General features: G+C 35.4%; 1 protein-coding gene across 5 annotated transcripts in view; it reads left to right on the forward strand.

The window, feature by feature from the left end:
- LOC112047137 (paired box protein Pax-6) overlaps positions 1 to 27,639 on the forward strand; it is a 104,243-nt gene that overhangs the window by 58,076 nt on the left and 18,528 nt on the right. For 3 of the 5 annotated variants that reach the window (XM_052888631.1, XM_052888635.1, XM_052888634.1), the window contains 3 exons: positions 7,051 to 7,270; positions 23,963 to 24,124; positions 26,240 to 26,322. In XM_052888631.1, coding sequence (XP_052744591.1) covers positions 7,051 to 7,270; positions 23,963 to 24,124; positions 26,240 to 26,322 — 465 coding nt within the window. The remainder of the gene's footprint in view (positions 1 to 7,050; positions 7,271 to 23,962; positions 24,125 to 26,239; positions 26,323 to 27,639) is intronic. The other 2 variants (XM_052888633.1, XM_052888632.1) reach the window with 2 other exon arrangements.

A 27,639-nucleotide genomic window follows, 5' to 3' on the forward strand; every position in this document is an offset into this window, starting at 1 on the left:
TGTTGTAGAGTCAACATCTCCTGCGGATGCTCCGGTTTCGGGGTGAAACGTACGTAGAGAGTATTCGGATCTGGGTGACGTTGTCGCATGGGTTCGTCAGCTTTTCGCGGTTGATAGCAAAAAAAAAAAAATTATTAGGTATATATTCATGACGAACTTCCGAAAAGTAACGCCAGCGTCTATCCAATACCAACAATTCGCTAAATCTGGGTTGAAAATATGCGACTGACGCACCTCACTTCCCCGCACGCACGATTTCACACCCGCGCAGCCTTTCCCCCCCGTCGCCCGCATATCATGGGAGTGTCATCAACGAACTTGCCAGACTATAATCACTGAAGCTACGAGGTAAACCTACCTAAACACATACGTAAAATGCCTTAAAGTCTTAAAACAAAACTAAAATAAATACCAACGTAATCTATCGCAAATGTTTGCACAATTGTAACTCTTAAATCTGAAGAAGTAAGGCACATTTTTCTATGTTCTAATTATACGTCTAACGTATGCATGTCGCCCAGTGTACAGCCGTCATTTGAAGGCGTCAAGGATCTGGTTTCAGGCCATATTCGGTAGTGGGATTTTAGGCTCGACTTCACACATTATTAATATTGAATTATGTTTAAGCTTATGAAAGGCCACGATGGTATAGCGCCTAATGTCGTTTAGTTTCGGCGCGTTTGGGTCAATGACCTTGTTTGGTACCTACACCTAGTGGCTGTTTAAGCAATAGATATTTTATAAAATTCATTTTCAATGTATCTTCTTTATAATAAATAGCTGACTCGGCACACGTTGTTCTGTGATATCAATTTTTTTTCGTTCTTAAATTGGGGGTCAAAATATTTTGTAACCTACTCTCATATAATCAAATATACAAAAATAATTGTTAAAATCGGTTGAGCCATTTTTTTATCAGATTAACCCTAATACGCGAAAACTTCTTGAGACATAAGAATATGTTTTGTTTATTTTTTGTGCACACTTTAAACGACCCCTGGGTTAAAGAAACTTAACGATATTCCAAGATATCAAAAGTTAATTAAGTACTCTACCAGGCAGAATCTGGGTAAAAAAACCTAGACATGGCGGAAGTAAAATACGATTTACTTAGATACTTACCTACCAGACGTAGGAGATTTTATACAGCAAAAAATAAATTCTAAACATCCGGTAATGTGGAATAAAAACAAAATTAACGGAGTTTTTATAGCACATTAACGGATTTTTATTTATTTGTATTTTGATATAGTCTGGTAGGTATTTATACCTACACCTGCCTTATTTAGGTACATACCTTGGTAGGTATTATTTCCGCCTAGCAGCAGTGAATTGGTCTGAAAAATTGGTTAGTGTTTACTGATGATATTATGGTAGCTTCACATCTACGGCTGTTCTGACTATATATTTGTACATGACAGTACTTTATTATTTTTTTATTTATGGCCTTTTTGCATTTAGCCAGTCCTCAAGTTATATTTTTCAATTGAATAATTTGCCTTAATAAGGCGAAAGTGGGAAAATATAGAGTCCATTGTCCGTAAGCCGGTTCTATTAAACTCATATCATGCTTTAGTAAGGCGCGCTACATGTTATTCCTACGATTTTCCCGCCAAACTCATAACTGTACTTATAATGTTCGACTACTACTCATTAAAAATTTACTACGGAACCCTGAAAATAATAATAATTAACAGGAACGGCCACATATTTATTTTTGAACCCCACTTCACGCAACGATTTTTAAATCGCACCCGGACCCCCGAGTCGGCTCAAACTGAACGGGCCCTTTACACACATCGCTGGCCACTGATTCGGGGGTCGCAGACTCAAAAGGTCCTATATCCACTATGCAAAATCTACTTTTAACACCGGCACTAATTTAAAATTGGGCAAAACCTTTTAACATGTTCACAGCGGCAAAAATTTATCTATAGTTTATCTATTATACAAAAAAACTTCGTAAAGTACCTACGGGGTGATTTTATCCCCGTACTAAAAGTTTCATTGTGGCTATATTTAGTCTTTTTGACCCAATCTTCGTTTCACATCGAACGTGTTAAAACCTCTTTCTGTTTATAATCGTTCACAGCGTTCACAGTTCACAGTGGCAATCATTTATCTGTTGTTCATTATTATAAAAAAAAACTTCATGCAGTACCTACGGGGTGATTTTGACCCCGTACTAAAAATTTAATTGTGGTGACATATAATCTTTTAGATCCAATCTTCGTTTTACATCGATCGTGTTAAAACCTGACTTCATTTTAATTGAGAGTTGACTAAAGTTAGGAAAATTCAATATTATATAACCCAACCCTGGACTCAAACCCAGGATTATACAGGTATAAAAAGAATAATTAATCAAAATTGGCATATTGGTAGGTCTAGACTAGGTTGTTAAGGACTAGGCAGACCAATTAACTAATTTACCATATTCGTTATTTACAAAAAAAAAATGTACACGGACTTTATCCGTATGTATTTAACCGGTTAAAGATAAAAACATTTCTTACAAGCATTTACAAAAATAAACCTCTTGCGACGACAAACAAAATAAATCCTTTGAAATTCTAATAGGAGCGCGCTACTCTAATCCGGCTATCTGATTGGCCGGTAAGCTGTCACTAGCAGCGCTTGTTGTAAATGCACCTCGATTATTGGCTCTTTTTAAATTTCGAACGACTATTTTTTCGACGTTTCAATTACAGAATTGATTTATGCGTTGTAGAGAATTGGATTTTAAATTAATTGAATTTTTCTTATAGCATGTGGATTGTGAATAAATAATATTCTTATTTGAATACAAATGAGATTGACATTGGTATTATGTCAGGTTAGCCACTCATGTGACATGTGGATACCAATCTACTAAGGTAGGTATTTTATAAGAATCAATATACGAATTATGATTCACCTGAGGTGTGATTCCGCTATTTTAAGAGTATACTCGTCGATGTAACATTCGCCTACAAAAAGTTTTATTAGAATTTGAACGTTATTTCTATGGGATGCCAATAATAACTCACTAACAACTAAGTTGCCTTGGAAACGAGCGATGTCACATCGCTGCCACTTCGCAGAATGCAGGACTAACTAAACAATGAATGAATACAGGCTAACCAATGAAGATATTACGAGATTTCACGACTTCATGAGATATCTGATCATGGAGTAAAATTCGCAAACTGCAACGTGTTACATATTAAACGCAAGGTTAATTGTAATTTTTGCTATTTTAAAATAAATTGTTTTCAAACACAAAAAAAAACTTAACCAAAAAGTTTCAAAGATGCATTTCTCTAGAAAGTGAAAAATACATCGTGCTTATGTCCTTTTTATTGATCGGTTTGAAGTCGGTGCTATGCCAAATAGGCTCATAAATTTCATTTTGTTTCTTTCTTTATTGATTTTTTTTTAAAGATTTTATTTTTCGATTTTAGCATAGTGACTGTAAACGCCACTGTATGGGCAATTTCGTTCACTTGTTTTGATTTTAACACAAAATCACTGAGCCTGATTTTCGTGAAAATTAAATGGGACCAATCTTCAAGTATAGGTACGTACTCTTCCTAACAAAAAAAAAACATTTTTAAAATTGATTAATATATGATGGGAAAATTATTAGGTAACAAACATAAAAAACTTCCTCTTTTTTTTTGTATTTGAATGAAGTCCATCCATTTTATTGAGTTTGTAGGTAAAGTTTAAATGTTATACTATTTTAGAACGTAACATATATTTAGTTTAACACGTAAAATGTTTCAAAATAACTGGTAAATGTGAACTATCGGTCGGGCAACTCGCCGCGTAATCCCGGTTACGCTAATGGAAGGTAATGCACAGGTGCTGGGTTAAGCCCTAGGGTAGTGTTGCGTAGCGTAGCGTAGTATAGCGTATGTACTTTGAACTTTAGTTTTAAAAGCTCGAACAATGCTTTTTTATTTGGTTTAAAGTACCTACTTTTTCATCTACTTGTATACTAATATTATAAAATTTGTTTGTTTAGTTAAACGCGCTAATCTCAGGAACTACTGGTTCGATTTGAAAAATTCTTTCAGTGTTATATAGCCCATTTATCGAGGAAGGTAGGATAGGTTATATATTATCCCCGTATTCCTATGGGAACGGGAACCACGCGGGCAAAACTGCGCGGCCGTAGCTAAAAATAATAATAATAATTGTTTATTTGCAAGAATACAACATTCCACTAAATTAATAGTGTGCAAATATAAAAAATACAAATAGTCACAATTACCAAATTAAATGAAATGAGATTAAGAAAAAGATAAATACAGTCACAATTACTAAATTTAATTAAATGAAATTACAAAGAAAAAAGAAAAAATAACACCAATAGTCATAATTACCAAATTAAATTAAAAATAAAGTTACAATTGCAATACAATATACAAAATTCATTATTTTTACAATTAACATTTTTACAATTATTATTTTAATAGTTCTATTGAGTATTTATGCCAATACTTCAGGCAGTTGTCTGTCTGTCACCTATTTAACAGGTGCCGGGTTAAGCCCTAGCGTAGTGTAGCGTAGCGTAGTATAGCGTAGCGAATGTACCTACTTTAAACTTTAGTTTTAACTGTCGTTTTTTTAATGGGTTTCACCGGCTTTACTACGCTGCTTGTAAAGTCTCATTTTGGATATTCTTTATTCTGTGATTATAAGGTTATGAAAAGTTATGTTTGTGGCGGCACCTGGAGCTGAAAATCAGGGCATGTAGTCATGTAGCACATTTATTCTCTCTCTACACACGCTAACGCTTCGGAACGTAAAAAATTACTGTTTTGAGGACTTCCATACAACATGGTTTTTATGCGTCTGCATCCATGCTCGCTATAAATAAAATAAGTTTATTAATTCTTAGAAAAAATATTTTATCTCTATTGAGTAAACGACTTACAACAAAAACCTACAAACTGTCCGAAGAAAATCGATTACGAACGCAATATCTCGAGAACTGTTGAACACGTCCACGATTTTCCAGCTTCCCCCTTCGCGCGGAAAAATACATTTTCCCCGTTGCCGATAGCAACGAGAAAACAGATAGATATTATTATCTAGGGACGCCCCGCGGTGTTGTCTATGTACATAACTATGTACGGAATTGTGCGTGTTAAAATGGGCATACATAGATACCTATAGGTATAAAGTTTCTTCACATATTCCGACTTAGGTCAGTTGACTTTTTGATATCGAATTTGTCTGATTTCAATTATGTAACTTGGTTGGGACGTGTAAATAACCCTTTGTTGATATGTATTTGTTAACCATTTTGGTTATAGATATTAGGTAAATTTATTTAGAATTATTATACATAGTTTATACTTTAAGCTGCAGATAAATATTATGATTATTGTATTATTTAAATAATAATAGCTGGTTACATACGCTAAAAATAAATGTAATTTTAAATATAAAATATTAAGTACATTATGAGGTGTTATAGATTTAAATGGTCAACCAAAGTTATTGAAACAGGTTAACATCGTAACTGAATGAATTAATGCATATTCAATTGCCATATTTTCATATTTTTTACTCCAGTATTAGATTAATATGCTATTTTATTTCAACTCTGAATGTTCTTAGGTTTATGATTATCAAATCTAGATCCAGTAACGAATCCTTATTATAATAACATTGGTGTCGGCAATAGATTTGTTGGCCCATCTAGAGATGCCTTAAACGAGCATACATATAACATGGGCTATATTTGTGTGGGTTAGGTTTTTACGCATGCGTGCTTTTTCGGCGAAAGTAGATGAAATTGGGGTTTTTAGGCCCTGAAGGGGTGTAGGGTGGGGAGGGCCCTAATCTGTGTCCCTTTGAGGCTCCCGATTGGAATTTAGTAATCATATTAAATTTTAAATTACACGTGCTTGGAAGTTAAAAGGGCGGGGCGTTTTGCAATTTGTTTCCTATTAGATAGTTATTTAGTTCGGCTGAGATTGGGACGGGAGTGTGTTCATGTGTTGATGTACCTACTCGTATATAGGTATACCTAGGGGTCTAATATGGGTAGTCGTATAGGTACTGTGAAGTGGAATTTTTGTTGGTTATGAAAGTTTGTTTCGTATGTTATATTGATTTTGTGTATGTTTTCAATTACAAATTCCCTTTTGGTTTGGATTGGTTTGTTATTCAATAACGACAGATATATGTATGTATATTTAAATCTTATTAGTATACTAGCAGACGCCACGCGGTTTCACCCGCGTGGTTCTCGTTTCCGTAGGAATACGGGGATAAAATATAGCCTATAGCCTTCTTCGATAAACAGGCTATCTAACACTTAAAGAATTTTTCAAATCGGACCAGTAGTTCTTGAGATTATCGCGTTCAATCAGACAAACTCTTCAGCTTTATAATATTAGTATAGATTGGCTTGATTTCTTAGTTTGACCAACGGAATACTTCCTCTTCTTAAAATTTTTAGGTTTTTTTTTGTGGGTTGTAATCATCTCCATATTTGATCTTATCTGTTACCTACTATGCCACTCACATAGGTACATGTATTTTGTTCATGTTGTAATACATTTTGCTCTAATTCCGTCTACCCGCAGAGCAAGGTAGAAAGTGAAGTCGAGTGTGGTCATAGCCTTAGAGCGTTTTCTGTTCCCTTTTAAGGTTTCCATGCGGACGAATTCGCTGGTGTCTGCTAGTATTCGAATAAGCTTAGTATCATTATTTTTTTTTATTCTTTACAAGTTAGCCCTTGATTACACTCTCACCTGGTGGTAAGTGATGATGCAATCTAAGATGGAAGCGGACTAACTTGTTAGGAGAAGGATGAAAATCTCTTTCGGTTTCTACACGACATCGTACATGAACGCTAAATTGCTTTTCGGTACGTATTTGTCGGTAGGGTGGTAAACCACGGCCGAAGCCTCCCACCAGCCAGACCTGGATCAATTAAGAAAACCTCAATCGAACCCTGGACCTTGTAAATCCACCGCTTATACCAATGCGCCACGGAGGCCGTCAAAAGTTTACTCAATTCTTATCTAACAAATCTCATCTGAACAGGTGTCATCAATCAACCGCGTGCTAAGGAACCTAGCATCACAGAAGGAGCAAGCAGCATCAGCGCAGAACGACAGCGTGTATGAGAAGCTGAGGATGTTCAATGGGCAGGCAGCCACGGGGTGGTGGTACCCTGGGCTACCCGCCGCGCCTACCGCGCCCGCGCTACCTGCACCACTACCCCCCCAGCTGAATAGGCCGACGTCCGAAGACCATAAACGAGGTAGATATTTTTACAATGTACCTACATCCCTAGTTAAACAGGCTGACCTTTGAACGGGGTGGTGGTACCCTGGACTACCCACCGCGCCTACCGCGCTGGCGCTACCTCCGCCACTACCCCCCACCAGCTGAATAGGCCGACCTCTGAAGGTCAGAAAAGGTATAGGTATACCTAATACTTATATAAGCTGAGAAGCAGGCTTTTTTGGTACATCCCTAGTTAAACATGCTGATCTCTACAGATATTATCAGAGTATCATTGCAATTTAAATACGATACGATAAAATTACTCTGAAGTTCATAAAAGAAGAAGGAAGTAGGTACATGACTTTATTAATAGAATCTAGTCGCTTCTTCAATAAGCTAACTGCCAAAGATCATAAAAAACGTAGACTTATCATGGCGTTTTTATCGATTGTACAGTACATCTCTATTATTATGTGCCATCCCTAATAATAAAAAATATTGAATGGGGTTGCATATGACACAAGGATGTGACAAAGATGGCAGATCAAGTGGAGAGTCGTCGCTCGAACGGAGTCAAAGAAATCATCTTATTCCAAAACAACTTTTTAATTAACTACACCGTAGAGGAAATAGTCTTAGATCTGTATTAGAAACGACCCACCCATCTGATAATGGATGAAAAGTGTTTCATATCAAATTTAGTACGTTAAATAATATATTGCCAGTAGGTTGCCTCAATAACTCTAGACCAAACTATCTTTAATGAGAGTTGATAATAATAGGTTCGCTAGGATTTTTTAGGCAACATACTCGCAATATATTATTTAACTTACTAAATCCTACTAATATTATAAACGCGAAAGTTTGTATGGATGTTTGTTTGGAGATTTGTTACTCTATAACGCCGCAACCACTGAACCGATTTAGCCGGGATTATCATTTAAGCTATCTTTCATCCCGAAAAAATCCATGGATTTTGCGAGATTTGCGAAAAACAGAATTCCATGCGGACGAAGTCGCGAGCATCTGGTAGTTTGACATAAAACACTTTTCGTCCTATTATAGGACTCAAAAGGTGATTACAAATATAAGAAAACTTATGTCGAACAAAGGTTATGATTCACAACACTTGTCAGGACAACTTAATTAACAAATCAAACTGTAACCAAAATAAGACCCTAGAATGGCAGAGAATGACCTTGAGTGAAGTCACGTACTTGTGAACGATGTATGTAGGGTTAAAGGCGCCTTTTACTGATATCAAACACTCCCCTTTTCCACTCAAGTTACTCTCCCCGACTATCCCAAGTAACCCATAAAGAATTACACAACAAGAGATGTGGACGGCTCGAACGCCACAAGCACACTGAAGCCAACACGAGATCGAGCGACGTCATATCCGTCACAGACTACTATTTCCTACACTATTTATTAACAACATGTAAATTAAAAAGCGGCAAACGCGGCGATAACAGTCCATTAAATACAATAAATATTGAAAAATAGATGGGTGAAGTTCGTTTCTAATTCAGATTTACTAAAAGGGAACATTAAGATTCTAGTTCTAGCATTCCACGTAGGTTAGTTACATGACGATTTCCATCAGTCAAACGCACGTAATTGCAAGTATGCGGGAAGCTGAGCCGTGTGATAATGACGTCGTCGACACGAAGTGTCACACAGCTAATAGAGGTCATGACATGACAGCGATGTCCTTTTTCCCCACTCGCTTTGAGCTACGATCTAGACGCCGTAGAACTGTTAGGGCTGTCACTAAATTTTTTTTATTGATGGCCCAATCAGATGGCTACAGATACAGATGGCGACACTATAGCCCGTAATTGATATAAAAAGATCTACCACTCTATTTACAGTACGACCAGTCGTATCCTTAGCTGCTTTTGTGCGTGACTGTCGCGTCCCAGGCTGACATCCGGACGTATCTCTCTTCCCTAATCGATTGGAAGGAAGAAGGAAGCTTGAAACTGGTGCCAGCGACTAAATAGTTGCGGAGTAAAATGTTAGCTTGGTTTAATAATGCTGCTGTTAATCCTAATCAATCAATACATATAAATAACATTCAAGTGTTTGTCTGGGATGTCAAGTTAGTGTTTCAAGTGCTTTTAGTTATTACGATACTAAAACACAATCAAGCTTGTTTTAAATTTTTGTCTATCTATCTGTTTGTTTGGGCTAATAGTTGGAACGTTCACTGGAAGATAAAGGCGGTTGAGCAACGTATCTATACTTTTTTTTAAAAAAAATATGTGGGATATATGGGATTTGTGAAAAACTGAATTTCACGAGTATACGTGGCGGCCATTAGTTAGTACAAGGCGAGACACCATTCAAAAAAGTCCCTATGCATTTTGTATTATGAAAAACAAAACTAAACAATATTCAATTATTTTTAGGATCTATAAATAACGAACTAGAAAAATAAACGAAATTAAAATACAAAAATACGTAGCTGTAAGTTCGTTTAAGGACCTACCTACTTTTTTTCTACTATTTTCTATTTGCTTCTGCCCAGAGACTGTTTTTTTATTAAACGTAATCCACTAATAGAGAACGCAGATAGCCCTGAATAAATTCTTGTACGTAGGGTGGTATAAAGTGGAATGGGGCGGGTAGACACTACTACGGTATTCTTAGTCTTTGTGGCCTGCAAGATTATGCCTCTTTGTTACTTGCGTCATGTTCGGTTACGCTTGTTACATGCGGATTAAAGATGAGTTTTGCGTTTTGTTGAACATTTTTTTTATAATGTGAGTCTAGCTTTTTACGACTGATAGACATGTCTGCCTCCAAACAACTCGGGTGTATACTGGAATTGTGTTTTTTCGTGGAAAGTTTATTGCATGTATCGGCGCGAGTGAGTCATACGATCGGTTAACTCGTGTCGTCACGAGCCGAGATAGTATGAAATGTTTCTTGAGTTAGGTGGGAAGTAGTAAGAAGCGGCCTAGCTCATTCTTATTGTGACGTTCGACGAGTTGAGTGACTTGAGTGGAGAAGGGGAGTGTTAACTATTTTTAAAAGACGTCTTTAACCCTACATCCTTCGGTCACAAGTCCGGGACTTCGCTCAAGGTAATTCTCTGCCACTCGAAGATTTATTGGTAACATTCTTATTGGGAATTGTTAGACCTGATAGGTTCCCATTCAATAATCGTGCTTTGCTCTCTAAGTATGCTTCTGATGTCAACCAGTTTCCGACACGTGCGTCCAAATAAAAGTAAGACCTCTTACTAAAGATCATTCAAATCTGTTTAGCCGTTTTATTATTGTGTTGCATTTACAATGTTAGTAAAACTGATTGTAGAACTAAGACCATTGCTCGTTCTAGAGATCATTCAAATCAGCTCATCCATTTTGACATAATTGTTATCAAATAAACAAACTTTAATTTACAATGTTAGTTTTGCTAATTGACAATATTATGTTTTCAAAAAAGAAAGAAGTTATTTTTCTTTCGTGTAGTAGAAGCGATATATTCAACCGATTGAAAATAATCTTATTTCAATCTACTTTCAACAGCTTGTGAACATTGTCTGTGCAAATCAAGCTCCCGACAGTTTTCAGCAAATTATGCTTAACGCGTGGTTTCAATCGGTCCCTCTAGCTATCGCTGTGCGGTGTGCAGTTAGTCGTTAAACTGGCAAGCTTGCAGCGTTTGAACGTCTTTACGTTTGAATATTTTGAAACTTTGTAGGTTTACACTATTTTTTTTGAAAGGTAATATTTTTTTTTATCTATTTGGCTTAGGCTGTTTTATTTTAGGTTTGGGATTTGATTTTACTTAGGTAGGTAGGTACCTATTTAGTTTTTTTTTTTACTTTTAGAATTTCGTATATAAAGAAATCAAGTATTTGTATTTAATATATTATTATTAATTACCTATAGTCCGGATTTTGTTAGTTAATGACATTGGCTCCGTGGATTTTTAAAAGAAAATTAGGTATACTTACCTATTATGGCTTACGGCTAAGCTGAAAAAATAAACTACCAAATTATAGAGTTCCATAAAACTTAACGAAGGAGTTATCACTTAAGGTCTTAAATAATAAGCAAGCTAAAAGTCGCCTACAAGCCACATAAAGTCACCCGGGTTACAAATGAGGACACATTCTAAAAATTATACCTGTTTATGAATGTAAAAATAAAATTACACATGCCTATAAAGGTGACAAAAATTAAAAAACTACCAAATTACTTACCTAAGTTTTTTTACCTACTGTCAAATTATCGAGTTCTGTATAACTTGGCACAGTTTTCGCAAAGTGTTAAAAGAATAAGGAAGCTAAAGTCGCCTACTATACTAATAGCATTAACAACTGAGTCTTAGGGCCATAAATCATTTCTCTATATCTATCTCGCTTGCACTTATGGGTCTTATGGAGCCGTCTAGTGAAGGGTGTAACAATGAAAGACATATTATCGATAAGTAAAGTTTATTATCGTATCTTGTTCACAAAATTAAAAAAATTAACAATATTTGATTTAATATAATACATATTTCATATTATATAATTATTAACTAAATAAAATTAATCTTCATCTGAGTCTTCATCATCAGAATCTTCGTCTTCTGCCAAATTTATTATATATTAGTATCCATAGTGCGCAACGAGTAACACATGAATGTATTTATTTAATTGCAGTAAACACATTTATAGCAAAAAAAATACGCAATGCAATTACATTAGAAACCGACCAATCAGAATCGTCCAAATCATTATTGACTCATCATTAGCACGTGCGCAGGTAGCCGTTTATCGATAATTAGGGTGCGCAGGTAGGCGCGCTGCACATTCCTATCTTTTTTGACTTTTATGACCGGACGACTCAGATGATAATGCGCATACTATAGCCACGTAAAGTCGCCCGGGTTACAAATGAGGACACATTCTAAAAATTATACCTACCTATGAATGTAAAAGAATTTAAAATACTAACAAATTGTCGAGTTCTATATAACTTGACAGAGTTATCGCATAAGTGTTAAAAGAATAAGGAAGCTAAAGTAGCCTACTAGCCACTAAAAATCGCCCGGGTTACAAATCAGGACACATTCTAAAAATTGTACCTACCTATGAAAGTGAAAGTGACAAAAATTAAAATACTACCAAATTACTTACCTACGTTTTTTTGGAGGTGTAAAAAAATACCTATTGTCAAATTATCGAGTTCTTTGTAACTTGGCAGAGTTATCGCACAAGTGTTAAAAGAATAAGGAAGCTAAAGTCGCCTATTAGCCACACAAAGTCAGGTGTAAAAATTAAATACCTACTGTCAAATTATCGAGTTCTGTATAACTTGGTACAGTTATTGCACAAGTATTAAAAGAATAAGGAAGCTAAAGTCGCCTACTAGCCACACAAAGTCAGATGTAAAAATTAAATACCTACTGTCAAATTATCGAGTTCTATGTAACTTGGCACAGTTATCGCAAAGTGTTAAAAGAATAAGGAAGCTAAAGTCGCCTACTAGCCACGTAAAGTCGCCCGGGTTACAAATGAGGACACGTTCTGCTCTATGCACTTTGACATCACACTCCACCGCCGGCGCCGGCCGCGCGTGACTTGAAACTTAACGTTTTCTTTCTTACTGATCTACTTGACGAAATTAGGTGCTGTCAGATTTCATTTTAAACAAACCTAGAAAAATATAATTAACTTAAAACGGCTTGATTATGCGTTATAAACTAATTTTGTTAGTGAATTAGCGTGTTAGCCCAGTGGATATGACCTCTGCCTCCGATTTCGGAGGGCGTGGGTTCGAATCCGGTCCGGGGCATGCACCTCCAACTCTTCAGTTGTGTGCATTTTAAGAAATTAAATATCGCGTGTCTCAATCGGTGAAGGAAAACATCGTGAGGAAACCTGCAAACCAGAGAATTTCTTAATTCTCTGCGTGTGTGAAGTCTGCCAATCCGCATTGGGCCAGCGTGGTGGACTATTGGCCTAACTAACCCCTCTCATTCTGAGAGAAGACTCGAGCTCAGCAGTGAGCCGTATATGGGTTGATAACGACGAAACTAATTTTGTTAGTGAACAGCTGGCAGTTTTAAATAGGGTAGACTTTAGCTAAATAGACCGTACATATTAAAATTGATTTTCTAGAATATTTTTCGTTCTCTTTCTTACTGCTCTACTAGACGAAATTAGGTGCTGTCAGATTTCATTTTTAACAAACCTAAATAAAGTAAATTCATTTAAACCGGCTTGATTATGCGTTATAAACTGATTTAGATAGTGATTAGCTGGCAGTTTTAATTAGGGTAGACTTTAGCTAAATAGACCGTACATATTAAAATTGATTTTGTAGAATATTTTTCGTTTTCTTTCTTACTGCTCTACTAGACAAAATTAGGTGCTGTCATTACATTTTAAACAAAGCTAGATAAAGTAAATTCATTTAAAACGGCTTGATTATGCGTTATAAACTGATTTAGATAGTGATTAGCTGGCAGTTTTAATTAGGGTAGACTTTAGCTAAATAGACCGTACATATTAAAATTGATTTTCTAGAATATTTTTCGTTTTCTTTCTTACTGCTCTACTAGACGAAATTAGGTGCTGTCAGATTTCATTTTAAACAAACCTAGAAAAATTTAATTCATTTAAAACGTCTTGATTATGCATTATAAACTGATTTAGATAGTGAACAGCTGGCAGTTTTAATTAGGGTAGACTTTAGCTAAATAGACCGTACATATTAAAATTGATTTTCTAGAATATTTTTTGTTTCTTTCTTACTGCTCTACTAGACGAAATTAGGTGCTGTCAGATTTCATTTTAAACAAACCTAGAAAAATTTAATTCATTTAAAACGTCTTGATTATGCGTTATAAACTGATTAAGATAGTGAATAGCTGGTAGTTCTAATTAGGGTAGACCTTAGCTAAATAGACCATAGATACAATTTTAAAATTGCTCGATAATTTTGTGGAATATGACTGTTTTACAATTGGTATTGTCAAAAATAATTGTCAGAGTTGGACATGTTTTCATTAAAAAGGAAGGCTACTATTTCTGAAAATTAAAAAAAAACAATTTTTTTTCGAGTATACCATAATAGTTATAGTTAACGGACCTGATCTTTAGTAGAAAATCATCGCCTTTATCAATAAAACAGTGCACGCTTACTAGGAATACGACGAACTATTTGATACTTTGTGTCCGTCAACTTGAAGCATGTAAGTGTTGAAGGTTACGTGGCTAAAGATTTATTTAGTTTTATGGTTCAGGAATGGGAATCGAAAGGTTAACTAAAAAACTATTACCTACAAAATACAAAAATAAACCAATAGTAAAAGCCAGTAACAATTAAAAATAGCTAAGCTTCAATAGTTGTTTATTCTGAAACATTGAAGTCAATTTGTCGTACAATTTAGCGGCCGCCAGTTGACCGACCGTCGCGTCAACTGTTTATATTCTAACCCGGTGTGCACAAGCAATTTGTGCAATTATTTGAGTTGCCGCAATACGACAAATATCGTCGGTTCCATAACAATTTTGAATAAACAATTATGAGAATAAATAATTGCGGGATCTATGGGTAATTTATGGTCTATCAATTGGAATGCAGTGTTCTTTTTTGGTTTTTTGTTTTTTAATTGGTGTATTTGATATTGTCATCGTTTTGGCAGTATAATTCACACTTTGTTTTTAAGTGTGTTGTCAAAATACATCGTCCAATATGAAAAATCCAAGTACATAGATGTTGATATATGAATTGAGGTTGGACATTTTTTTTTTAATTTTGCAAAATATTTTGGGTACATTTAGTAATGTTTTAGCAATATTTATAATTGAATTAAGAAAATTGCAGTCTTATATTAACATTTAAAAAAACTAACAGTTGAATAATAATTAATCTCGTTATTCGAGGCGCGTTTCAAAACCTCCCCCTAAGTTCAGATCCCTTCATCTTCTTCATTGTAGTGAGTTAAACATGGCTATAATTGCACTCACAAGTGCAGATGCAACTCTAATTTCCCTAATTTGTAATCGAAACCGCAGTCTCCATTTCAAACCATTGAAACAAAACGGTGTGCAAAACCTATTAACTTTTTAACACGTCATTACGAGTGCCTTTGAATTTTAACTCAATTGTGAGTGAGTGCCCAATTAAATAGCTATTGTTTCACTCATCTACCTACTCCAATCGAGTGCGAGTGAAGTTGAGTGTAATCGATAGTTTTGTTATTAGCGATAACGTAACAACTGCGAAGGGGAGGGTCCCATTGAACTTTTTTATTCTTCTGTTTTACAAATTAAAACATTTTGAATAGACTTTATAATTTTTTAATATTTTTTTACAATAGGTACCCATGAAATGAATTCGTAATAATAATTTTTACATTAACCGAGAATATTACCAATTTCCGTAACTATAGTAGTAGGTAGGTAATAGTAATAAGTATTTATTCCAGAAAATATTATTGCCTTATTTAAATTAAATTACAGAACTTGTACGTAGATGAAGAAAAAGAAAAATTCATTTAAATAATATAATGTCCATAAACGATCTCTTTAACTTCTTGGGGTATCTTTACACTACTATGGAGAAAATATTTCAATAGAATATATGCTGAGATAGCCCTCTGCCTTCTGGAGGGCGTAGGTTTGAATCCGGTCCGGGGCATGTACCTCCAACTTTTCAGTTGAATGCATTTTAAGAAATTAAATATCACGTATCTCAAACTGTGAAGGAAAAACATCATGAGGAAACCTGCATACCTGAGAATTTTCTCAATTCTCTCGGTGTGTGTACTCTGCTAATCCGCTTTGGGCCAGCGCGGTGGACTATTAGCCTAGCCCCTCTCATTCATGATGATGATATGCCTAGATAAAGAGTGCTTGTCAGTCAGCAAGTTTGATCGCTTATGATTTTGCAACAATCAACTACAATAACCGTTTGCTATAAAACAATAACATTGAAATTGTAGTGACGTAACGTTTTCCGTCGATACACGCAATCGGCTACGAATTTTTAATATTCAGTCGGTTAACGGGTCGGCGGGCACGGCCAATGTTCTCGGGGTGCGCACAACGGGAACAAAACGAAGCAAAATGGCCGACGTATTCCGTTTCACGGGAAAAAAATATTGACTGATTGATAAATTTTCATCTCTTTTTAAAAACTGTTCACATAAAAATTCTTTTCAAAATTAATCAAAAGCATTTTTTGTAGTAAAAGTGTTTATTTAATGCATATATTTTGTCTGCACCTAGTAGTCGACGTAAACGAAGTCTAATAAGACAACGAGACAAACAAATAAGAAAGTAAAAAAAATAAAGCTATAGCTATAGAATATGTCAAATTCAAAATTGCTGCTTGAAGTATATTAATAGTCTTTTTAACATTAATAATAGTTATTTCCATTTGAATATTAAAATTATTTATTCGTTTTCTTATTTAGCATCTAAAATTAGTTATGCAAATCATTGGAGACTTCCAATTCTTAATTGGAATTATGAAACGTATATTCTAATTAGATCTATCATTAAAAAGAAAAAAAACTTTGCTAGGTATTTAAAAACTATACACAGACAAAAAGTCGCTATGTTTTAAAATAGGTACTAATAATTCCTTGCAAAAAAAAATATTCATTGCAAATACAAAAAAACTATCCAACGTCATTTAATAGTTCAATAAAAGAAAATAAAATAGAATGGTAAACAAATTTAGCATCTAAAATTAATTATAAAATCATTCGAGACTTCCATAATCTTTGAGACTTCTAAAATTGAATTATGAGGTGTTGATTCTAATTAGATAGTCTATCATCATAAAGTAAAAAAAGTTTTACAGGTATTTAAAAACTACACACAGACAAGAAATCGTATTGTTTTAAAATACTAATTAGTATTGATTACAAATACAAAAAAAACTATGTCATTTAATAGTCCAATTAAAGAATATAAAATAAAATGGTAAACAAAAACACAATTACCACCCGACATTTACCGCAGTGTATCGGTGCGCCGTTTGCCCAGCTCTCCCCTCCCGACACACATTACCAGACATCAATTGGTACAGTCCAGCACACAATAATAAAAACTAAACCTTATCTACCCCAATACTAAGTAATTTAGATGACCCTGTTGGGGAAAGATGTTGATTACAAACAACCAGAGAGATTGACCCCAGCTTCTTATACCGGTACATCGTAATTGTATATAGAGGGAGATGAATCTCGCTTTCCGAGGGGTCTGGGTAGAATGGTGAGTCGTTGATAATAATGGTTTATTAGGACGGGCGGAAAACTGCGCGTACGAATCATTAATTTGCTATAAATTGTACATCAAATAGGTTTGTCCTGTTGGTGCATTTTGCAAATTCTGTTCGATAGATTATTTTGTTTGTAGCAAATAGGCTCCAAAACTACCGGATTAATTTCAAAAATTCTTTCACTAATAGAAAGCTATATTATCAGCGAGTACCATAGGTTTTATTTTACCCTTGTATTCTCACAGGATCGGAAATTACGCGGAGGAAACCTTAATGTCGCTAATACAGAATACACTGTTAGAGGTGGTCACCTTCACACACAAAGAATATCACTTCATGACCACTTAACACGATGGGTAAATTTTCTTATTAGTTTGGTCAATTATTACTATAATTAAAATATAATAGGTGTCTATTTGGATCGGTATGTCAGTTCGTCTGAGCATAATTAATCTCACACATTCTCGTAAAAGCAATAGCACCAGTTAAGCGAGAATGTTTGAGATTCGCGCGAGCACCGCGTGTTCTGATAACTCCGATTCGCTTTATCTATCCGATTTCTGACTATCTTCGCTCACCCTTTGTGCTTATTTTCAACAATTTCTTACACTGCCCCCATTCGATTGATTCATAGATATACGAAACTAAGAAATGCAGTTAAAAGTAAATCCCGGGAATAGTTCTTCTATTCCCGGGAGATGGTTTGCCTAAACTTACAGCTTCACTCTGACGAATTTGTGTGTGTGTGTGCAATGTATAGTAATGTCAACACAACAGAAAAGTGCTGTTAATTTTATATACAGAGATGCAGCTACAGGGTATAAACAAACTTGTTTATAGTGATACAGAGATTAATATCACTCTTAAGTTTCATGACATAGAAAACTGTGTATTAAAAATCGTTGTTGTGCCTGAAAAAAATATGACGCAAAAATTACTGATAGGGACTTTTGTAGTTTATTAAATAGTTACGTTCTATTAAAATTAGATTTAATATTACTCAAACAGTCATAACAATATAAAATAAATTCTTGTATTAAGAAATATATGAGATTGCCTCATTTATTTACAAGAAAATACCACAGACGATAACTAGACTAACTAACTTTTTTGTAGATCACCAGTCGGTGTTTCTGTTTGCGGTGTGATGTCCCATTAACTATCGTTATCAACCCGTATACGGCTCACTGCTGAGAGACTCACTCTCAGAATGAGAGGAGGCCAATAGTCCATCACGCTGGTCCAATGTGGATTGGCAGACTTCACACACGCAGAGAATTGAGAAATTCTCTGGTGTGCACGTTTCTTCACGGTGTTTTCCTTCACCGTTTGAGACACGTAATATTTAATTTCTTAAAATGCACACAACTGAAAAGTTGGAGGTGCATGCCCCGGACCGGATTCGAACCCACACCCTCCGGAATCGGGGCTGAGGTCATATCCATTGGGCTATCACGGCCCTTCCTATTAACTAGTCTTCTACAATTACACAATCAGAAGAAAACCCCATTTCGAATAATTAAAAAAAAATCAAAGATTTTGTATTCAACTTACGCATTAATTCTACAATGTGGATAAGTAGATAGAATATTGTGGATTTTTCGTATATCAGTGGCACTAACCGCTTTTTATTTTCTTTCCATTTTCTTACTACTAATATTTTTCCGTTAGGTATTTTCCCGTGTTCCGCCCCGCCTGGGCTCTGTGGAGGTCGTCCGATAATTTCGTAGGTTGTTATTGGTACTGCGGTTAAGTGCTGGGGATGGATTTTTTAATGAATTCCTCTCCTTTATGTACCGTGTTCGTTGCTTGGTGGTGTTATAAATAGAGTTGTAACAAATTGTTTAGGTCTTTCACTTTAAGTAACATGTACTAGGATTTAATAGCATGGTCAAGGTACCGGACTCAAATCTAATAGGTTAGCAGTGGTGTGCACAAGGTTTGTAATTAGAGTAGGCACTATATGTACAACGTGTTATTATTATTAGGTTATTTGAATGCCCCATTACTGGGCCCATTAAAGTATACTATTAAGTATACTTTAACTAATTATCTACTAGGAGATAGTCGATTTTATTTCTTGACTAACAAGACAATAATGATCGCTCGACGGGCGGATTGTAGGTATTCGTTATCAACCCATTTTCGGCTCACTGTTGAGCTCGAGTCTCCTCTCAGAATGAGAGGGGTTAGGCCAATAGTCCACCACGCTAGACTAGTCCTTGGGTAATTAGTCTGAGATGTCAAAAATTCTTGTATTTAAAAAAATCAGGTAGTTTACTCATATTGGCTTATAGAACCGTAACTTGCTTCGACTTACAAATTAAGCGAAGTGCTGCTGTAAATAAGACTTAAACTTGGAACACATGTCTCACCAAAGTTTGCGCGTAAAATCACGTAAGCTTGATTAACGATAAACTGGTGGTTGACGGAGTTCTTAACTGCGTTTTTAACATACCGTTGTAAGCCATTTAAAAAATCTTTATATTCCTCTACCGCGCGGAGCATGATACTGTGCTCGCCTATTGCCCTTAGTGGTAGTGATATTTTTATACATGTCACGTAACGGATACGATGGACGACCGGTCGTCCATTTAGGAGTCAAATGGAAAACCATGCCTTTACTTCTTAGGGTTATGATATCGCTGTGTAGAGTTTTCTTTACACACAGATATATATTAATAGAATATTTTATACAGAATATTTTATACATAAACTCAAATTATAAACTTATCTAACTTTAAAATTAACGGCCTTTTTCATTATATATCTGTTTTTTAATTATGAACACTTCAACACAAACAAACACATACCTATTTAACTTATACATTGGTATTCTACGCATCAAAAAGACAACTTATCAACTAATTGAAATTGGTTAATAAAGAACCGTACAATCCTTTTTCAAACACAGCTATGGAAAATATGTTAAAATAAAAAAATTAACGATGCTCGCTTAAATATATTAGTACAAAATTACCCTAAAATATCTACATTTTGTTTGTTTATTCAACAAAACACGTATTCTTGGGGTTCCGTACCTACTTCAGATAATCTTTTTAAGATAAAAATTTAACCGACTTCAAGAAGGAATTAAATTATTTTGATTTTAACACAAAATTACTAACCGGATTTTCATGAAAACAATCTGGAAGTATACTCTTTCACACAAAAAAAGAATTTCATAAAATGGTAAAAATTGGTAATGACGAAGTTATGAGGTAACAAACAATAAAAAAAAACATGAGTCGAATTAAGAATTTCCTCCTTTTTTTGAAATGGGTTAAAACTCGGTAAGCTTAAATAATAAAATATAGCTTTCATCTATTCGTCTCGTAAGAACCTTTCTAGGGAACGAAATTTTTGCTATAAAAAATCAGACTGGTCAAATAAGTCTGATTTTTTATAGCAAAAATTTCGTAAAAAAAATGATATACCTAGTCTATGAATTAATACAAGATTTAATTTTCAGTCACTCATTAGTGCAACATCACGTTATTCACTAACATTTACATAGACATTTATTGTTGCCGTATAAAAATAATATACATAGACAAACATTCGTACAGAACCCACACATCGACAGACTGATCACTTCACCGGTTTTTATTACAAAAAAAAAAAAATTCGCCAATTCGAAGCGCTTATCTCGCCACTCATAATCGCATTCGACGTACAAACTTTCACGTCGCGTGTATATGATTGATGTAGACTCGGAACACGAAGCCCCGATCGGTTGACAATTTTGATTGATCACGCGTCGGGCGGTGTGCGTGAGCCCTTATTTGGCCCGTTTCTAATGAGATCGCTTGGTGTGTGTTATGCATTTTAATTCTTCACCGACTTGAAAAATTATGAGGAGAATTGTCGCATTTTTAACCAATGATGTTAAAAAGATGCAGATAGGTTACATAAACCACATGCGATGTTTAAAACTGGCACACAATAAATATTCCAGCGGCGATGTCAACGGCGCGGTGACAGTGCGTCGACTGAGCTTAGGTTTGCTAATTAGCGTAGTTTTTATCGTGCCACTTGCGGTCCGTTATCTACCGCTTTTTTCTTCTAAAATCATTGTTTGTAACCTAGAGGCTTTTTGGTAATCAAACGTTTTTTTATTGAGTTTCAAAAAGGAGGTTTTCCATCCGTATATGTATAGGTATTATCTTATTGTACGTAGTTACGTGATATTGCATGTATGTATTTAACGTCAATGTTCGTCCGCGGCGATTTTCTCTAAAACTATTGTTTCAAAGTAGATGAGTTTTGTATTATTTTAGTGATAGTTTTATAATTTAGAGGTAGATCGTTTTTCCTTGAAAAACATATAATGCAGGGAATAGTTGATGTCACATTATGACTTGTCATTTGATGTAAAGTGGAAAATCATTTATCAGAGTTCAAATAGCAAGAAAAGAACTTTGCTTGTCAATCGTTCCAATCATCATTGCTACAATTGGCGAATTAAGTGTCTCCGAACTCACAAAGGTCTACTTACTCTTAGAATGAATAATATTCTTATATCCTGTTCATACATATGATCCATTAAGGAAATTAGATAGTCTCCCGCCCACATCCTAACGGAATATCATCAGAAAAATGTGACAGATTGCGTAACAGGCCGGCCATTGAGCGCGCCCAGCTAACCGTGCAGTCATTACCGACTCGGGAATCGAACCCGACTCAAGTGGTCCAACCATAAAGCAAATTAATCAATTAGCTGAGGGCATGTCGACAACATTACGAGTAACGTTTAATTTTGACATCACCCTAATTTGGGGAATCGTCTAGTCTATGGGGACCTTAAGTGGGGAAACAGGGGTTGGAAACTGCAGGTCAGGGTGACTTGGTTTTTTTTTTTTGGGATCTGTCTGTAATTCTGGGGTGCAATTGTGCAATTCCGCTGATGCATTGCATCGCTCGAGTGTTGTGTTGATAGTTTATGATGAAGAGGTCGTCCCCTCTGTTACATTTGTTAATAGTCAACGTTTTAAAGTTACTTTGCAAATGGCGCGGTGTTTTATGATAGTTATAATCGAGTGGAAGTTTTTAATAGTGGAGTGGAACATTTTGTAACATAACCGTGTCTATAGACTACAGTTTTGGAGAATAGGTAATCATAAATATCATCATCTGTCTATTTTTATTGGCCCACTATAGGGCACTAACCTTCTGTATCTTTTATACATATACAGGATGCTCGGGAGTATTGCCTATAACTCTACTTTAACATTCTTTTACAAAAAAGATTAATTCAAAATGTTCAAGGAACATTTATTTATTTATTTAAGCCAACAACATTTATGTACACACAATAATTTACATAATATGATATAAAATACACTTTAAAAACAGATTTAAAACATAAAACTGGGTTGTACAGTAGGCACAGAAATACTTGCTAAGCAGAACAAAACACACTTTAAAACAATATAAACTACAATTAGAATTAACACGAAAAAAAAACATGTGTTCTAAAATGAATATTTTCGGAGTAAATAATACTACTTTTGTAAATAGATCTTAAAATGCGTCCCCTAAACGCATCCTCTTATTAATGACGTAGCCAAGTTTTACGTATTTTAAAATGCAATGAGAGATAAAAGCATATGTTACATGGATAGTCGGAATTATTTGATTTACTTTGTATGAAAACATAAAAAGTTTTTATTGTTTAGTTAAAGAAATATTAATTATGCAGTTAAGTGGACTCATCATCACCTTGAAGTTATGGGAATTACTCCAGAGCAACCTGTATATATATTTTTATTCCTTAACAAGTTAGCCCTTGACTGCGATCTCACCTGATGATAAGTGATGATGCAGTCTAAGATGGTAGCCGGCTTACTTGGAATAGTTAGTTCTTAAAGTTAAAAGTTCATTTCACCTAAACCTCTGACGGTTTCTAGAAGAGAGATTAGGGCTTCATCGTAGTCAGGTTATCATCATATCAGCCGATGGACGTCCACTGCAGGACATAGGCTTGTAAAGACTTACAAACATCACCTGAGCCGCCTGCATCCAGCGAATCCCTGCGACTTACTTGAAGTAATCAATCCACCTAGTGCGGGGTCGCCATTCCAGCACCTTGGACCCCAACGTCAATTGGCTCTTCGAACTTATTACTTATTACTTAGTCGAGGTTACTACACTATTGATGAGTTCCTTAATGATAAAGGTGCTTGGAGGCCATTGGATCAGCTTCCACTTTCACACAAGAAGTAAAACTATAAGAAATTGTAATGTTGTCAAACTGCAAATTATAATTTTGTATGTTTTTTAAAAATAGCAACTGTTGAGTTTCTTGCCGGTTTCTTCTCAGCAGAACCTTCCGTACCGGTGGTAGGATCTTTACAAATAGCCAACTGACGTATAAAAAGTGCTTGTAAACTGAGCCTTCTTGAAATAAATGAATTTTGATTTTGATTTTGAACTTTGTGAAGAAGTTGGGTAAAACATGAAATTACCAATTAATACAATAACAGTTTGTTCACCAGATACCTTACAATCGGAGGCCGGGTCGGACGGGAACAGCGAGCACGCGTCATCAGGAGACGAGGACTCGCAGATGAGGCTGAGGCTGAAGAGGAAGCTGCAGAGGAACCGGACCTCCTTTACCAACGACCAGATAGATAGCCTTGAGAAAGGTAATTATTACAGTTACTGTCTTATAAATGAGTTAGGTATATTATACAAACAATCAAATTTTGCACACCTCATATCTTTTGACTACTCCCGTGGCACAGTGGTAGGTGCGGTGGATTTACAAAACAGAGGTCCTGGGTTCGATCCCATCCCGAGATTTTCTCAATTGGTCTAGGTCTGGCTGGTGGGAGGCTTCGGCCGTGGCTAGTTACCACCCTACCGGCAAAGACGTACCGCCAAGCGATTTAGCGTTCCGGTACGATGCCGTGTAGGGGTGTGGATTTTCATCCTCCTTCTAACAAGTTAGCCCACTTCCATCTTAGACTGCATCATCACTTACGATCAGGTGAGATTGTAGTCAAGGGCTAACTTGTAAAGAATAAAAAAAAAAAAAAAAAAGGCTTCGGCAGTGGCTTGTTAGCGTTCCGGTGCGATGTCGTGTAGAAACCGAAAGGGTGTGGATCTTCATCCAACTCGTAAATGTTAGCCCACTTCGATCTTAGATTGAATCTTACCATCGGGTGAGATTGTAGTCAAGGGCTAACTTGTAAAGAATATAAAAATATATATATAAAAAGTCAATGATGCTATTATTTATCGTATTGTTATTGTACATACGATATTAGTCTTCAATCACACATAATAATGTAAAAAGTCCCTATAAAAAGCCGTTGTTTTTATTTGTTTATAATTAGGTAGATACAATATCTCATTGTCAATAGGCAAATATTAAAATAATCTTTAAGAACACTTAATAAAATAAAAAAAGTAGTTAAGTACTGTCTAGAAAAAGTTATAAATGATTATTATCAAACACATATACTGGAAGGAATTAATTTGCCTACCTATATTTTTTCAACGAAGTAAAGTTTTCGCTGCTTTATTTAATAACATCGATAAACATAGTTCTCTAGAGTATTACCAACAAGAATCTTGTTCAGATCTCAGAGCAAACACAAATCAGAGCCGAGTATCCTCTACTACCTACTATAGACCCATAAGCGTTCCCCTGAGCCTTCATAAACCAATTTGACGTCCCTTTCATGTTATTTATTGTTTGCAATAACAAGTTATTAGTAAATAAATAAATATTGTCCCCCGTATTTGGGCAGCACTCGACCGGTGGTGCGGGCCCAATTACCGGAGCCTGTGTTAATCTCACTTTTTGTTTGTTTGTTTGTTGTACCTACCGTCTTATTGCTTTCCTTTATTGCTTGGAGTCCGTTTTTCTCCAGTTTCTTGCTATTGACCGTATTATTTATGTCTCTTTTTACGTAAGATGAGATTGTGTTTCTTGGGCTTGTTTGTTATTCACGTAAGACAGCGTTTATTGTCCCTAGTTGATCAATTATATTGCACAATATTATTGAATATATACTGTATAGGGTTAATATTAATATCGAAAATCATGCAGTCCCGATTGCAGTGTTAATCTCACTTTTTGTTTATTGTTCCGTCTTATTGCTTTCCTTTATTGCTTGGAGTCCGTTTTTCTCCAGCTTCTTGTTATTGACCGTTATATATATTTATGTTTCATTTGAGATGAGATTGTGTTTGAACGAGATTCTCCTACAGCCAGACCTCATTATATGTAGGCTGAAAGTTCGTCAGTCTATGTTTCTGTCATAGGGACGATAGGCAATTATAGAGTTTGGATGGTGATTGTTTTGGCAACATAAGATATGGTAGCAATAAAGTTTGTAACGTCACTTTGGAAAGTAGGTCACAAGATATCAATGATTAAGTATAAAGCGTATTTTTCCAAGGAATATCATGAGAAATCATGTTTTCAGTCTCTAGCTTCGTGGTAGCTCTTTGTTAAAGACCCCTATTTTATCGGAGCTTCTCAAAGATCGATCGTGAATATGGCTGGTGCCTGGGAACATAATTTCTTACACACGAACTGACATACTGACATTAGTAAAACGTCGCAAACTAAGTAGATAAAACAGAGTTCTTTTAAGTACCCATAGAAATAAACAAAAGCTGTGTAACAATTTTAAAAAGAGAACACTCAAATCGACTTCAAAGTCACAAATCGAATCCAAACAGCAGCGCCTCCATTCAAATTTGGAACGATCCAATTCGAAATTTAATTTTGCAACGCGTGTCCACAGAGTTCGAGCGAACGCACTACCCGGACGTGTTCGCGCGGGAGCGGCTGGCCGAAAAGATTGGATTGCCTGAGGCACGTATCCAGGTAAAATAAACTCCAGTTTACATCGCGGTAAGGTGGCTCTATTGTCTATGCCTAACCTATTAACAACGTTCTCTGGTTGTTATGAACATTGTCTATGCTTCGGTTACTTACTACAAACATCAACAACGCATTCTCTGGTTATTATGAACATTGTCTATGCTTCGGGTTCGGTTACTTACTACAAACACCAACAACGCATTTATTACTTATGTAAAATAAACTCTCTATTGTCTATGCCTACTAACAACGTTCTCTGGTTGCTGTGAACATTGTCTATGCCTAAGCAGCGAACTACAACAGCAATGCTTTATTTAAATAGGTAATTTAATGTAGTAACCAATGAGTAAGTAAAAGAAACACCAGTTTACGTCGCGGTAAGGTGGCTCTATTGTCTATGCCTAACCTATTAACAAAGTTCTCTGGTTGTTATGAACATTGTCTATGGTTCGGTTACTTACTACAAACACCAACAACGCATTTACTACTTATGTAAAATAAACTCTTTATTGTCTATGCCTACTAACAACGTTCTCTGGTTGCTGTGAACATTGTCTATGCCTAAGCAGCGAACTACAACAGCAATGCTTTATTTAAATAGGTTATTTAATGTAGCAACCAATGAGTAAGTAAAAGAAACACCAGTTTACGTCGCGGTAAGGTGGCTCTATTGTCTATGCTTAACCTATTAACAACGTTCTCTGGTTGCTGTGAACATTGTCTATGCCTAAGTTTGTAACTACTAACACCAACAACACTTTGTCTATGGTAATTTAATATGGTAACGTATGAGTAAGTAAAACAAATTCCAGTTTATGCCTACCCTCCTAACAAAGTTATCTGGTTGCTGTGGACATTTTTTATGCTTACTACTAACACCACTAGCACCAACAACCCATATTCTATGAGTATTGGGTAGTTATTCAATGTGGGTAGGTAAAATATGCTATGTTTTATTGACCATGCTACTACTACACTTACAAATCTACTGTGGTTATCGTGAACATTGTTTATGCCTAGGTTAAGTGGTTTCGGCTAATTTTATCTTTGGACTGAAAAACATAATTTAAAGTTTTAATAATCCATTTACATTATCTCTTCTCTCTTTCTGACCATAACTTTCTTTAATCTATGCTTTTCCTTATGTACTCGATCGGACATAAATCTATAGGTATACCTTTTGGTTAGATTTTAACCTCTGAAGCTGATAAAAATAAAGTTGATAATATAAATAACTTTTAGATATTCTTTAAATTAAAATGAGATAGGCTTAAAGATCCAAAATCAAGGCACATTAATTCGTTGCTGTATTTTATAAAT

This window comes from Bicyclus anynana, chromosome 23, assembly GCF_947172395.1.
Source record: "Bicyclus anynana chromosome 23, ilBicAnyn1.1, whole genome shotgun sequence".
Classification (NCBI taxonomy): domain Eukaryota; kingdom Metazoa; phylum Arthropoda; class Insecta; order Lepidoptera; family Nymphalidae; genus Bicyclus; species Bicyclus anynana.